The 14758-nt window shown below is 44.2% G+C and overlaps 1 protein-coding gene across 5 annotated transcripts in view; it reads left to right on the top strand.

The window, feature by feature from the left end:
* Positions 1-14758, top strand: part of ARHGAP9 (Rho GTPase activating protein 9) — a 956751-nt gene that overhangs the window by 240390 nt on the left and 701603 nt on the right. The window contains exon 1 of one of the 5 annotated variants that reach the window (XM_069230803.1): positions 851-1010. The exons of the other annotated variants lie outside the window; for them this stretch is intronic. Within the exon in view, the coding sequence (XP_069086904.1) occupies positions 942-1010 (69 nt within the window). The 5' untranslated portion in view covers positions 851-941. Of the gene's footprint in view, positions 1-850; positions 1011-14758 lie in introns of those variants that run through there. 5 annotated transcript variants of the gene reach the window in all.

Here is a 14758-nt window from a genome sequence, read left to right as displayed (position 1 = left end):
TCATTCTTCGTGCCACCATATCCTCTCACAGGGAACGTCTGTATTCCGGTCCATCATTAGAGTGTCCGTATAAGATGAATTGGTCCAGCCCCTTTACTTCACTCCTCTGACTACTCGCTCTCTTATTTCAGTCTCAAATCCGTGGTTTGCCTGCCCAGCCTCTACCAGTTTGTGAAGTCAGTCGAGACATTTCGGGAGCTAAAAAGCATTTACTTCTGGCACGTTACTAAGTAGGAGCTCTCTTGTGTCAGGTGTAGGCTCATTAAACCTTTATTACAGTGTTCTCAGGGTAATCATTGGTTCTTATCAAAATTATATATTGTACCGTCTTCAGGGGGCTTGCTGCATAAATGTTTTCAATCAATCTAATATGAAATGTCTTGCCCGGTACTGAGAGGGATGCGCGGGAGGTGTGGTGAGTCGTAAAGGCAGTAACTGTGGTGGCATGAGCTTTATAAAAACACGTGTTATTTGCCACCCCTTGTGGTCCTGCTGCATTTAACGACACCAACGCAACAACATGAAACCAGATACAAACTTCAAGAAAACAGGATAAACTAGGGAAATCTGGATGGGGCAGTCTAAAATTCTGGTTTCTAGCATGGCTAGAACCCGAAAGGTCTCTCCACAGTTTGGTCCAGTGTGAAAAATACGTAACAAGCTAGGAAACACGGTAGCATTAACACAGACGTGTTGTCCCAAAGTGCAAAACACTCACATGCACCCACAAGACTCGCATACCCTCGCGTCAGTAAACCAGTCGCCACCCACAGCCGCCCAGCTTCAGTTCTGTTTTGCATTTTTGTCCCTGCACTTCCTCATTCTGCGCTTCTCTCCGCTTTCACACCCTCCCCTTCTTGGGTGTTTCTTGCGTCCCGTTCACTTTGGCAATTCAAGAGTACCGCGGGCCCGGTCACTTCCTCGACCTCAGGGCAGAAGCAATGGAGGAGCCTCGGACTGGAGGTGAAGAGCCCGCTGCTCAGAAAGCCCCCCAGGCGGGCCTTGGATACGTAAGTGTTGCACGCGCTGGTAGCACTGCCCGCGCCAGCGGCCCACACCTTGCGGCCAAGCCCTCTCAAATGCCGAGGGGCGGAAGGGGCGTGGAGAGGAAAGGGAAGCTCAGTGGAAGATAGTAGCACGCGTTTTGTGGGATGGTCTGGGATGGCTCGGCTATGCTTCTTAACGTAGTGAAATGAAAAAGCCACTATTCCCCCTCTGCCTTTCTAACAGTGGTAGATGTAGTTTGTGAAGTACATATTGCTGGTGAAATGGCGTGTATTACGCGACAGCTTCTTGTCAGTTCTATACAGAGCTAACAAGACACCAAGGTAATAGAACGCCTTCCACGAGCACCAGTCCCATTACACAAGGACAGCAACATTTATTAGGCATATGGAGACTAAGTGAGTTGCCCAGAATCACAGGATGTTGACTTGGTGAGCCGACGCTAGGGTGACCAGACGTCCCGGATTTCCCCGGACAGTCCCGATTTTTAGAGGACTGTCCCGGTGTCCCGACTCTTCTCTTAGTTTTAAACAAATGTCACGGTTTTTGGGACAAAGGTCAGATCATTACATAAATGTCACGTTTTTTGGGACAAAGGCCAGATTATCGAAGGAAGCATACATTCAAGGTATGCTCTCCTTTAACAGGCGCCTACAAAGTATGAGATAGTTAAAGTATTTAATCTGTTGCTATCATGCAACACAGTCCCCTGTCTGCTCCCAGCAGAGAGATGGAGTGGGGATCAGAGAGAGGTAAATGGGGTGCAGGGTGGGAGGTCAAGCCATACCTAATTTTATATGTGTAGTCTTGTAAATGTGTGTGTATATGTACATATAAACACGCACATGTATAGACACACATTCATAAAGCTGCGCAAAAAACGGGACATGCCAGATATAAAAGTGAGTATAAAGTCGTTAGTCCTACTTTTATGTCTGACCTGTCCCTATTTTTGCTCCTTAAAATCTGGTCACGCTAACAGACGCCGTTACTTGAACATAGTTACCTAGTTCCAAAGTCGGCAGTTCTGGTCGTTATGCCACATCCTCTTGTAACATTCTTATTGTATATATTTCATTGCCCATGGATAGCTACGGTTTCTTGATTTACAACCCGGCAAGATTCATTTGGGCCACAATATTAGGTGACACAACGTGAATACATGGTGACGGTTTGGTGGGACCTAGACGGGACTGTGGGGGTGTTGTGATTAGCTCTGCGCTAAGGTGCCCTCAAAATCGTTCTCCAGTTTACATACAATGCGTTTTGGTAGTATTTATATAACTGTAACATTGCTTATGATAACTTATTCCGTTAGAAAACGTAGTGCATCATAACGATGGTTGTTTCGTGTTACTAATCATACTGTATTAGTAGCTACCAATATTAGAGAGGTACTCAAGATGTGCTATTTCCAAACTAACACTGACATTTCTGCAATACCAGTAATCGAGAATGTCCAACATGTTTTTAGCGTGAAAAGTAAGTCAATTTGACCCGCTGTCAGCATGAAAAGTGAGCGATCTTACAGTAAGGCGGAAACTCTGACCAGTCAGCAAAACACAGTAAAACCGTAACCAGGAAGTGGATTTCTAATTACAGTTACAGGGTCACCACAACAGATGTAATCACAACACGAGTCTCTCATAGTTAGCGGGACTAATGTTTGGTGCAGTGTCTTGTCACCGTTACATCTGACTGCGCTTCAAGTCAAGTCACACATTTATTTATGTACGGAATATGCCATAACAAACATTTTTCTTATGTCTATACTTTTATAAAACATTTAAAAACGTTTTTATTAAGGATCAAAAAGTAAACATCTTGCAAAGAGGGATAGCCGTCAGTTCACATTGTAAATGCAGTCAAATCATTTATGAAGGATACATGGTGTAATAGTTAAGTTGCTAACGTTGGCAGCTGGAATCTACTGGCAGTGTTGGCACTTGACCAACAAGTGTGTGATTCTAACCAACTTAACACTCACCTTCCTCCGGGGAATATTTATCAAGTGAATATGTGGAGCCTATTACTTGACACAGGGCTTTAAGTGAATTTAAACAGGACATTGAGATAGGTCCCTATCTTGCCCTAATACATGACCTTATTTTTAACTGAAATAACTAATCGATTTCTGAACAATGGCTCTAAAAACTATTAAGGTAAACCGGGGCAGTGACAGAGTCCTTGTTTAAATCTGACGTTTTAATTAATCTTGCATTCTGTAAGAGTCACGTTTTACTCAATGTTGCATTCTTTAAGAGTGTGTGGTTTTTATTATTTTCGTGCATCATATTTCGCTTGTTTCATGCATACTGAGAACTGAGTCGTTCCCACGTGCCTGTGTGAGTTCAGGTTTTGGGTGGGTGTTTGTACGGGGCAAGATCGAAAGCTCTGGAGTTGATGTGTTCAGAACACATGCAGATCCAATCCTTGGCCACTCTGCAGATGGTACATCAGTGGTCATATGCGGCAATTGTGATTGGAGTTCTAGGCAAACGTGTTCGAAGGCGGTACACAAGTGTCAAAATAGTGATATGGAGAAAGTAAACGAAAGTGTAGTGTTTACTAATGAGTGGGCGCTGCAATTATGTGTGTAATGGCTATTTCAGAATCTCATATTTTCAGAATATAAACATTTTCAGTTATAAATATTCACAACTAAATCACAGTTGTTACTCATTTATCTGATATTGTTAACACGCATTGGCAATGCCAATAGGTCTGACTTGTTTTGGTGCATGTCCCTTACTATGTAGTATTATTGAATCCAATAGAAGACAACTCAGAGAGGCACCAAAAATTCTAGTTGTGTGGCACATTATGGGAAGTACAGGATTTTAACACACACCCTTATTTACATAGGCCACACATCTTGGAAAGATTTCTAGTCACGCTTCTTAGGCCTCACTCCTTTTAGAGACCGGCTCACTTTTTTCAGCCCACTTAATGCCCTGACTTCATTCCACCAAAATACTACATAGAGACACACAGTTGATCGATCAGTGATTATATTAAGGCAGTCATTGCTATGCCAATGCCCCTCTTCTATATTGAAAGTTGCGTCTCTGGGAGGTGTGCCGGTTTCTCAGCTCAGACTGCCTGAGGAATGGCCATATTCTAGTCTAAGAACGGGCAGGTTTTCTGTCTCTCAGTCTCTCTCCTGATTACCATATCATTCTAATGAGTTAGAGATCTTTCTCCCCTCAAAACTACTAGTCCCAGAGATTCCACAGTGTTCACCACAGTGAGCAGCTGTGATACCTTTTTCACAAGTCTGATGGCAATCAGGGGTTACAGGGCTTATTTCATGTGAATCAGAGCAGTTTACTCTTTGTGTCCTCCTGGGGTTCAACCCTACTACACCCTGTAGGAAGCTGGCTTTATATATACTATATCAAAGTGAGATATAGGTGGTCATTCCAACCCTGGCGGTCCATGACCGCCGGGTTGGAGGACCGCGGGAGCACCGCCGACAGGCCGGCGGTGCTCCAATGGGCATTCCGACCGCGGCGGTAAAGCCGCGGTCGGACCGGCAACACTGGCGGTCTCCCGCCAGTGTACCGCCGCCCATTGGAATCCTCCAAGGCGGCGCAGCTAGCTGCGCCGCCGAGGGGATTCCGACCCCCCCTACCGCCATCCAGTTCCCGGCGGTTCTCCCGCCGGGAACCGGATGGCGGTAGGGGGGGTCGCGGGGCCCCTGGGGGCCCCTGCAGTGCCCATGCCACTGGCATGGGCACTGCAGGGGCCCCCGTAAGAGGGCCCCTAAATGTATTTCACTGTCTGCTGCACAGACAGTGAAATACGCGACGGGTGCAACTGCACCTGTCGCACAGCTTCCACTCCGCCGGCTCGATTCCGAGCCGGCTTCATCGTGGAAGCCTCTTTCCCGCTGGGCTGGCGGGTGGCCTGAAGGCGGCCGCCCGCCAGCCCAGCGGGAAAGTCAGAATTACTGCCGCGGTCTTTCGACCGCGGTACGGTAACCTGACGGCGGGACTTTGGCGGGCGGCCTCCGCCGCCCGCCAAGGTCCGAATGAGGGCCATAGTGTGCACAGAGTCCAGGGGTTCACCAGAGGCTTAACAGAGGCTAAAGTAGATAATACAAACGGTCTCTTTTGTGGTAGTGTGGTCGAGCAGTTAGGCTTATCAGAGGGTAGTGCAAAGCATTTGTTGTACACACACAATCAATAAGGGAGGCACACAGTCAATGACTAACTCCATCATACGTCATCCCTACTTCTCATCTATCATCCCTGTATCTCTTCCATCATCCCTACTTCTCATTCATCATATATCATCCCTAATTCTCATCTATCATCCCTGCATCTCTTCCATCATCCCTACTTCTCATCCATCATACATCATCACTGCTTCTCATCCATCATCCCTGCTTCTCTTCCATCATCTCTACTTCTCATCCATCATCCCTGCATCTCTTCCATCATCCCTACTTCTCATCCATCATCCCTACTTCTAATCCATCATACATCATCCCTACTTCTCATCCATCATCCCTACTTCTCATCCATCATCCCTGCTTCTCTTCCATCATCTTTTCTAAAACCCGAAGGTTTACATTGAACTGTATATGAACTGTATAACCCTTTCTCCACCAGCTGATTTATGGCCAAAGCTGTGGGCTCCTTGTATTTTCCAAACCAGCAGACTTTTCTGCAGAGGCCTGTGTAAACAGAAAAACACTTAGCTTAATTAAATGAAATGTTGTATAGTCTTGAATTAACTGGAAACAAACACACAGTTGCATTTCCTTTCCACATTCTTCACCTAGCACATGCAATGAGAAGGCTGCTTTTCAGTGAAATTGAATGCAGGCCTCTCTCCTAACTCTGATTGGCGTTGCCAGTCAATCAGTGTGAAGGTGTGTTTCCCAAAACTAAAAATGTGTGGGTATGACTGAGGAATGAGGAGTAGGGATGATGGATGAGAAGCAGGCATGAGAAGTAGGTATGATGGAAGAGAAGTAGGGATGATGGAAGAGTCGTAAGAATGATGTATGATGGATGAGAAGTAAGGATGATGGATGAGAAGTAGGGGTGATGGATTAATATTAGGGATGAGAAGCAGGAATGGGGGATGAGAAGTAGGGATGATGTATGATAGATGAGAAGTAGGGATGATAGATGAGAAGTAGGGATGATTTATGATTGATGAGAAGTAGGGATGATGGAAGAGAAGCAGGGATGATGTATGAGAAGTAGGGATGATGTATGATAAGCAGGGATGATGGATGAGAAGTAGGGATGATGTATGATGGATGAGAAGTAGGGATGATGGATGAGAAGTAGGGATGATGGAAGAGATGCAGGGATGATAGATGAGAAGTAGGGATGATGTATGAAGGATGAGAAGTAGGGATGATGCAGGGATGATAGATGAGGAGCAGGGGTGATGTATGATGGATGAGAAGTAGGGATGATGGAAGAGAAGCAGAGATGATGGATGAGAAGTAGGGATGATGTATGATGGATGAGGAGTAGGGATGATAGAGAAGAAGTAGGGATGATGTATGATGGATGAGAAGTAGGGATGAAGGATGAGAAGCAGGGATGAGATGCAGGGATGAGAAGTAGGGATGATCGAAGAGAAGTAGGGATGATGTATGATGGATGAGAAGTAGGGATGATGGAAGAGAAGCAGGGATGATGGATGAGAAGTAGTCGTGATGGATGAGAAACAGGGATGAGAAGTAGGGATGAGGAGTGAGGAATGTATCAAAGACACTTTGTTTAGATTTCACAAATAAAAGATTTACAGGAAGTAACACTTTTCATTTTTAAAAGTTGACAGTGCAATTTTCAGAACAGTCGTAGGTGGGGAAAAGTGTTAGCGCAGTTTTTAGGTAAGTACTCAACTTACAGTTTCAGTCTCCGGGAGTTAGGATGTCCACTGGTGGGGGTTCAAGATGACCCCAAACTTACACCCCCAGCAACACAGGGCCGGCCGGGTGCAGAGGTAAAAGTTGGAGTTAGATTTAGAATTGGATCCTATGGAGACTGTGGGCACTCAGAAACAGATCTGCTGGCAGACCTGGGAGGTTTAGGTGAGCACCTGGAGGGGCCACAGGTCACCACCAAACACACACCCTCAGCAGCACAGGGGCGGCTGGGTGCAGGGTGCAAACTCTGCATCAGGCTCCCAATGCTTTTCAATAGAGGGACACTGGGGGCCACAAAGATGCTGCAGGCTGGGTCAGGTGGTTGGTTCCGGGAACCTCAGGTTGGACAAGGGGGATGGCCGCCTGCTGAACGTTGCTGGACCCATGGTCGGATTCCCAAAGGTCAGAGGCTGCAGGTGCAGGGGTACCTTTAGGGGTAAGGGATCCTCATCTGGTTCTCTCGCGGTCAGGGGGGTCCTCCGGATTTAGGCTGCATGGTCATGTTGGCCAGGAGGGGTCAACCCAGGGTAAACACAAGGTCGGAATCACCTGGGGCCTGCTGTGGACCGGTGGGCTTCCTTGACCCTGGTCTTGGGCATCAGGTGCAGAGTGGGCAGGACTCGCAGATCCGGGGCACTTCTGGAGTCCTTATGGAGGGTATCATGTGGACACGGCCGCTGTCCTCAGGAGTTATTGGTCCTCTGGTGGGCAGGCAGTCCTCTGGGGGTTTAGAGAGGTCGCTGGGCCTGCTGGATGCCTCGCCTTCTGGTAGCAGAGTCCTTGAAGTTTCAGACAGGCCGTTAAGGCTGGGCCAAGTCAGTTGTCATTTGGAAACTTCACTGCTGGGGGTTCGGCTTAGCTGTCCTTCTTTCTTTTCGTTTCTTCTTGTTCAGGTTGCAAGGAATCTGGTGAGCCATGTCCAGGGGAGCACTTAAATCATAGATTTAGGGGCATTACAGGGGTCAGAGGGCAGTAGCCTAGGGCTACTGTCCCCGAGGGTGGCTACACCATTCCTGTGTCGCTCCCTTTGGGGAGGGGGTCACATTCCTAACCCTATTGGTCCCTCTCCTCCAAACTATGATAGAGGATTCTGCAGGGAGGGGGTCACTTCATCTCTGGACACCTTAGGGGTGGTCCTAGTTGTAGTGGTCGCTCCTCCCTGTTTTACCTAATTTTACCACCGGACTTGCCACCAAAATTGGGGCTTGGTCCTGGGGCTGGCATCTCCTCTAGCTGGAGTGCCCTGGGGCACTGTAACAGGAGGCCTGAGCCTTTGAGGCTCACCACCAAGCGTTACAGTTCCTGCAGGGGGGAGGTGTGAAGCACCTCCACCCAGAGCAGGCCTTGTTCCCGACCCCAGAGAGCAGAAGGGCCCTCACCCCATGGGGTCTGAAAGGTGTCTTCTAGTGGCAGGCTGGCGCAGACTTGCCAGCCCTACACAAGAGGGTTGGGTAAAATACAGGGGGCATCTCTAAGATGCCCTCTGTGTGTTCATTAAATACATCCAACACTGGCATCAGTGTGGGTTTAGTGTGCTGAGAAGTTTGATACCAAACTTCCCAGCCTTCAATGATGCCATCATGGAGCTGTGGAGTTTGTAATGTCAGACTCCCAGCCCATGTACCTAATATGGCCACACTGCACTCACAATGTCTAAAAATGGACTTAGCCATTGTAGGGGCCTGTTACTCATGCAGCTATGCCCTCACATGTGGTATAGTGCACCTTGCTTTAGGGCTGTAAAACCTACTAGAGGGGGGGACTTACCTGTGCCACAGGCAGTGTTTTGTTGGCACGACACTCTGAGAGGGATGTCATGTTGACTTTGCCTTTTTCTCCCTACCAACACACAGTCTGCAATGGCAGTGTGCATGTGTTTGGTGAGGGATCCCTTAGGGGGGCACAACACACTGCAGCCCTTAGGGACCCTCCCTGGCCACAGAGCCCTTGGTACCACTGGTACCTTTTACAAGGGACTTATTTGTGTGCCAGAGATGTGCCAATTGTGGAAACAATGGTACAGTTTTAGGGAAATAATATTGGTGCTGGGGGCTGGTTAGCAGTATCCCAGCACACTCTCAGTCAAGTTAGCATCAATATCAGTCAAAAAGAGGAGGGAGGGTAACTAGAAGAAGGGGCAGTTTCGTACACACCTTTTTAGCACTTGACTGTCAGGGTTACACTCGAGAAACATCAGACAGCAACCAGTAGATCTCTGTCCAGGCAGTACTTTTAGGGAGAAATAAAAATACATTATTGCTAGTCACACAGTTAGCAATGATCAACAGAGGGCATTTCTTAGTAATGTGAGCAGCATTCGCAGTATTCTCGGAGACAGTCTATAGTGGTAAAGCACACTGGCCTGTTACCGTACGAAGGGAAATCTCTGTGACCTTATGGGGAAATTCTTTAGCTCAATTCACTTACAATCACTTGATAGCCCCAGGAGATAGCTCTTTCAGAATCCTATAGGTTCAGTGTCTGTCCAGCCAGCCTTGTGTAGTTCTTTGGGAGCAGAACATACCTGCTTGTGTCGCTGTTAGCAGGGTTGTGCATCTGGCATAGCCAATTGACTGCCAGTAAGGCTGTCCCTTCACCAGCCAGCAGATACGTTTAGCTGAGAGTGCCAGTGCCTGTCAATCAGTCCAGTAGTGGCAGGACCAGCACTGTTGAAGGGCACGCTGTGTTGGCATTCCAGTGCTCGTGGTGCCTACGGTCCAGGCAGTCGTGAGGCTTGGATACTTCCTCGGACCCAGTCACAACCAATGCCCACCCTAGGTTGCAGTGGTGATGTCCTTGTGTAAGTGCAGTCTCTTAATGATACTTTAGGTTTTCTCTTAACTGGGAGTCAGTTTCCACCAGTGCCTGGATGCTTCTTTTCACTAAACAAGTGGCTTGGTCCATCGAATTCCCACCAGTACTTTCTAGTTCAGGTATCAGAGCAGTCAGCTGTGTTGGGGACTCTTCTTAGACCTCAAGCCTCACTTAGCAATCAGAAGTGCATGCCTCTCCTGATGTCGTAGTGGCTGCTTCGAGTAGTCTCACCTGGTTCCTTCACAGTCCCTCTCCTTCACATTAGAGAAGGATTACGAGCATTGGATCCTAAAAATATCGTCTGACATGAAAATCATGTCAAAAAAATATTGTGACTACCAAAATATTGTGGAGCAGAATATCGAAGGTAAGAGTATCTTTTTTGGTACATAGTATCGCTTATAAGATCTTTGTACTGTATATATAGTTCTAATAAATATTGTTTTATTAATTTAATATTTATTAATGTACTCATTTGAGGTGTTAGTATTGTTAGTATAATTGCTATTGATTTTTTTTTGTATAGTTTTGTAATTTTAAGTGTGTAATTTGTTTTAAAATGTAATTAGTAGTTTACTATCTAGTAGCGGGTTGGGTTTGTAGAGGAATATGGTGGGAAGTTAATTAAATTATAAATAATTTAATGTTCATGCTAATTATTTTTTATTACATATTTTATTGATTATTCAATATATTTCTTTAAAAAAAAAGTTATTTAAGTTTAACTTGTTAATTCTTATTTCTACATTATTTTTTAAATGTATGTTAGTAATTTATTTTTTAGCAGTGGGTAAATGGGTTTATAGTGGAACAGGGTGGGAAGTTAATTAAATTATACTTACTTTCATTTAGATATACTTATATTTATTGTACATTAAAAATGTAATTAATAAATACTCTTTACATTTTTTAATTATTTTATTTATTTAGGTTGAACTGTAAATTAAATTGTATATATATATTTTTTTATGTTTGTGTTAGTAATTTGTATTTTAGTAGGGATATTGGGTTTGTAGAGGAATGTACGGGGATGATACTGAAAATATATATATTTTTTAAATTAATTGGTAATCTTAGCTGATATGTAAATGGGTAATTCATTATGTATACTTTAACTGCTTTGGTGTGGAGGACGGCTTTGTGCCGTCCTCTGCACTATTGCTTGTGTGCTGGGAACAGCTCCAGACCGTCCTCACACACAAGGCAGGAAATCCCTCTGGTGCTAGCACCAGAGGGATTTTCTTTTATTATGTTAAGCCTCAAGCTTAGGAAAAGCTTCCCCAACACCAAAGGCTGTTGGTTTTTCTGTGTAATGGCGAATGGTGCGCATGGCCTGTCAGCGTCATTACTCAGAAAGTGAAAGTAAAATGAGCCAATTGGCTCATTTAATTTCACTTACATTGGTGCTCATGGGCTTATCTCAGCCCTTAAACACCAATTTGGATGAGGGAGGTGTCATTGGAAAGGGGATAATCTCCTCTTCTTTATGGTACAGTTCCCCAGTGGGTCTCTTCTTGGGAATCACCACAGGAGGGCAATGAGTGCACAAAAGGAAGTAATACACAAATTGCTACCACCCAGCATTTTCCCACATGTCCCCATAAAATGCTAAACCACTTGTGTGACTTGGCCTAGCACCCTTGACAGGCACAAATCAAACCAGGGTCAATGAGAGTTGCTCACTAAGGCTCCCATTGGCCTTGGTTTGATGCTTGCCTGTCCCATGCACTAGGCCCAGCCACACAAGCGAGGATGCATTTTTATCAGAAGACCTAAGGGAATGTTGGGTGGTAGGAAGCTTGTGACTCCCAGCAGATTCTAGAACGTTCAGGCACAGAAATATGAGGAAAATATGTTTTTTAGTCAAAGTTTGAGGTTTGCAAGAAATTCTAGGTAAAACAACCTGGTGAAAGCCACTCAAGTCACCCCATGCTGTATTCCCCTAGGTGTCTAGCTTTCAGAAAGGTATAGGTTCACTAGGTTTCTCTGGGTGCTGGTTGAGCTAGGGCCCAAAATCCACAGCTACCCACTTTGCAAAAAACATGTCAGTTTTAAGTGGAACATTTTTATGTATCCATGTTGCATTTTGGGTCATTTCCTGTTACAGGCACTAGGCCTACCCACACAAGTGAGGTGCCATTTCCATCAGATGACATGTGGGAGCATAGAATAGTTGTAGCTTTATTATTACCAATAGGATTTTGCTGCATTTGTTCCTTCCAAATGTATGCCAGTGTGTAAGAAAGAATACATTTGGAAATATACCTTGTAAATCATAGATGTAGAAATAAGAGATGTACAAACAACCTCTGCTCCTAAACTCCATAGCTTTTGCCTATTTCAGAAATACATAGGTTACCTTGATACCTATTTTTCACTCTACATATTTCACCATATGAGTTTGTCTACACTCAGTAGACAATGAAAAACCATTTTACAGTGCAGCTCAGTGGTTTTCTCTGGGTACTGAACCTACGAACACTATAGGCCTTATTACGACCCTTGTGGTCTAATGACCACCAGAATCGCGGTGGCGGCCAGACTGCCACCAATGCAGCAGTTTGACCACCACATTACGGCCCCTGCAGTAGCACCGGGGTCGGACCGCCAGGTTTCGTCCACACAGAGGTCTGAAGGTGCTGGCGGTTCTAATCCACCAGGGCAGCACTGCAAGCAGTGCTGCCTTGGGGATTACGAACCCCTTCTCCGCCAGCGGTTTCATGGCAGTAACCCGCACTGCAGCATTGCTGCAGAAACAATGCTGTATGCTGTTTCCCGCTGGGCCAGCGGGCAGAAACGGGATTTCCTCCCGCTGACCTAGCGGGAAACTCGTAAAGGCCCCGGCAGAGAGGCAGCCACATTGGCAGCAACCTCCCCATCGGAACTTCAGCGGACAGGCTTTTCCATCTGCCGAAGTCATAATCGGACACTATGGGGGTTATTCTAACTTTGGAGGAGTGTTAATCCGTCTCAAAAGTGACGGTAAAGTGACGGATATACCACCAGCCGTATTACGAGTTCCATAGGATATAATGGACTCGTAATACGGCTGGTGGTAAATCCGTCACTTTTCCGTCACTTTTGGGACGGATTAACACCTCCTCCAAAGTTAGAATAACCCCCTATGTATCCCCACAGCCGAAAGGGTCTAGCGAATGTAATGGTACATTGCTTTTGTAACTCGGCCATTGTGGCAAAAAGTTACAGATTAAAACATTGTCACAAATGGCTGTTCTTCCTTCTTGTTTTCTGTATTTATATCAATATTTAGTTTCTTTGGGAAAACCTTGAAGGATCTAAACATATGACTCCTTGCTGAATTCAGAATTTTGTCTACTTTTTACAAATTGCTTTCTTGGATCACCCATGGGTTTCAGTGGTTTGCACCACAAACTAAAAGCAGGCTGAAAGCACAAAAATATCAAAAATGGGCCACCTCTTTGAATAATGCCAAAACTGTAGTAAAAAGTTATGTTTTTTGATTCAGCTCTACATGTTTCTGAAGGCTGAGAAGATGGTGACTTTAGCTCGTCAAATCGTTCATTGATGCCATTTTTATGAAAAAAGCAGACACTTTTATGCAGCACGCTTTTTTCCTATTTATTCCCCAAAACTCAAAATGTTGCTATATTTTGGATATTTTCTGGCCCCTCTCTAGCAGAATCCACAAACCCTAGGTACCTTTAGAATCCCCAGGATGTTGGAAAAAAAGGACACATATTTGGTGTGGATAGCTGATGTGGACAAAAAGGTATGCAAGCCTTAGCGTGAACTACCCCAAATAGCCATAACAAGGCTGAGCATGGGTGGGGTTGGGGGAGTCATAGCATCAAAAGGTGTTAATTGTTTATCATGTAAATCATCTGTGTTATTGGAAATATTTATTAATTTTTGGTTAAGTGCGTTTAACAATATCATTTGTGACATATATTTTTGTTTTCTTACATTTATGTGTTTTATTTAAGTAATATCTTCAATTAAATATTTTGCATTTATTATTGTTTGGGTGTTTGTGGGTTTTGTTGGGTTGTAGTGAGGGAAGTGCATTTAATATTACTGAACTTAGATTTGGTAAAATTATTTTGTATTTTTTGTCATTTTACTTTTAATGTTTATATTGTATGCATTTTATTTGTATACTGTGATTCAAAACTGTATTGTTGTTAGGTTCTTAATTTTTTTTTTTTCCAGAAAATAATTGTGAGCTGGAAAGTTATCTGTAATACATCCGAAGTTCAACACTTTCCTACTGTTGCTTATGTTTATTCCCTTCGAAGTCCAATACTTTCCCCACTGTCGCTTAGACTAGAGGGAGAATAGTGAATGTATGCTCTCTAAAATCCAACACTTTCCCTACTGTTGTTTAGACTGGAGTGGGAATAGTAAATCTAGCCCCCTGATGCTCAACACCTTCCCTGCTGTTGCTTCGACTGGAGTCAGAATAGTAAACGTAAAGCTTCCAAAATCCAATGCTTCCCCCACTGTTGTCTAGACTGGAGTGGGAATAGTAAATATAACCCTTCTGAAGTCCAACTCATTCCCTACTGTTGCTTAGAGTGGGGTACGAATAGTAAATCTAACTCCACCATGTCCATTTGTTTCTCTACTATTGCTTAGATTGGAGTGCAAGTTGTAAATCTAACCTGTCCGAAGTCCAACGCCTTTCCTACCTTTATGTAAATTAGAGTGGCAATAGTAAATCTAACCCTTCTGAAGTCCAGCAATTTCCCTAGTGTTAGAGTGGAATTATGTTATTTTATATTGCTTTTTAATTTTAAATGCTTTTCTTTTTTCTTTTTTGTCTTTTGAAATGTTTATATCATTAGTTGAAAAAATGTTTTTAAATACATGTTTATATTTAATATATTACTTTAATTATTACTTTTTAAATATATTTTCTGTTAATATTATTTTTTAAATTTTCTACAATTGTTATTTAAAAATATTTGTATGTTATTTTTGTATTTAGTGCAAAGTAATAAATGCAACTATTTTTATATGTTTATTTTACTAGTTGAAAAGGTTACATCTTTTTGCTACTGT

Source organism: Pleurodeles waltl, chromosome 4_2 (genome assembly GCF_031143425.1).
Source record: "Pleurodeles waltl isolate 20211129_DDA chromosome 4_2, aPleWal1.hap1.20221129, whole genome shotgun sequence".
Classification (NCBI taxonomy): Eukaryota; Metazoa; Chordata; class Amphibia; order Caudata; family Salamandridae; genus Pleurodeles; species Pleurodeles waltl.
The sequence above is the reverse complement of the archived record's forward strand: the minus strand, read 5'-3'. Positions and strand labels throughout refer to the sequence as shown.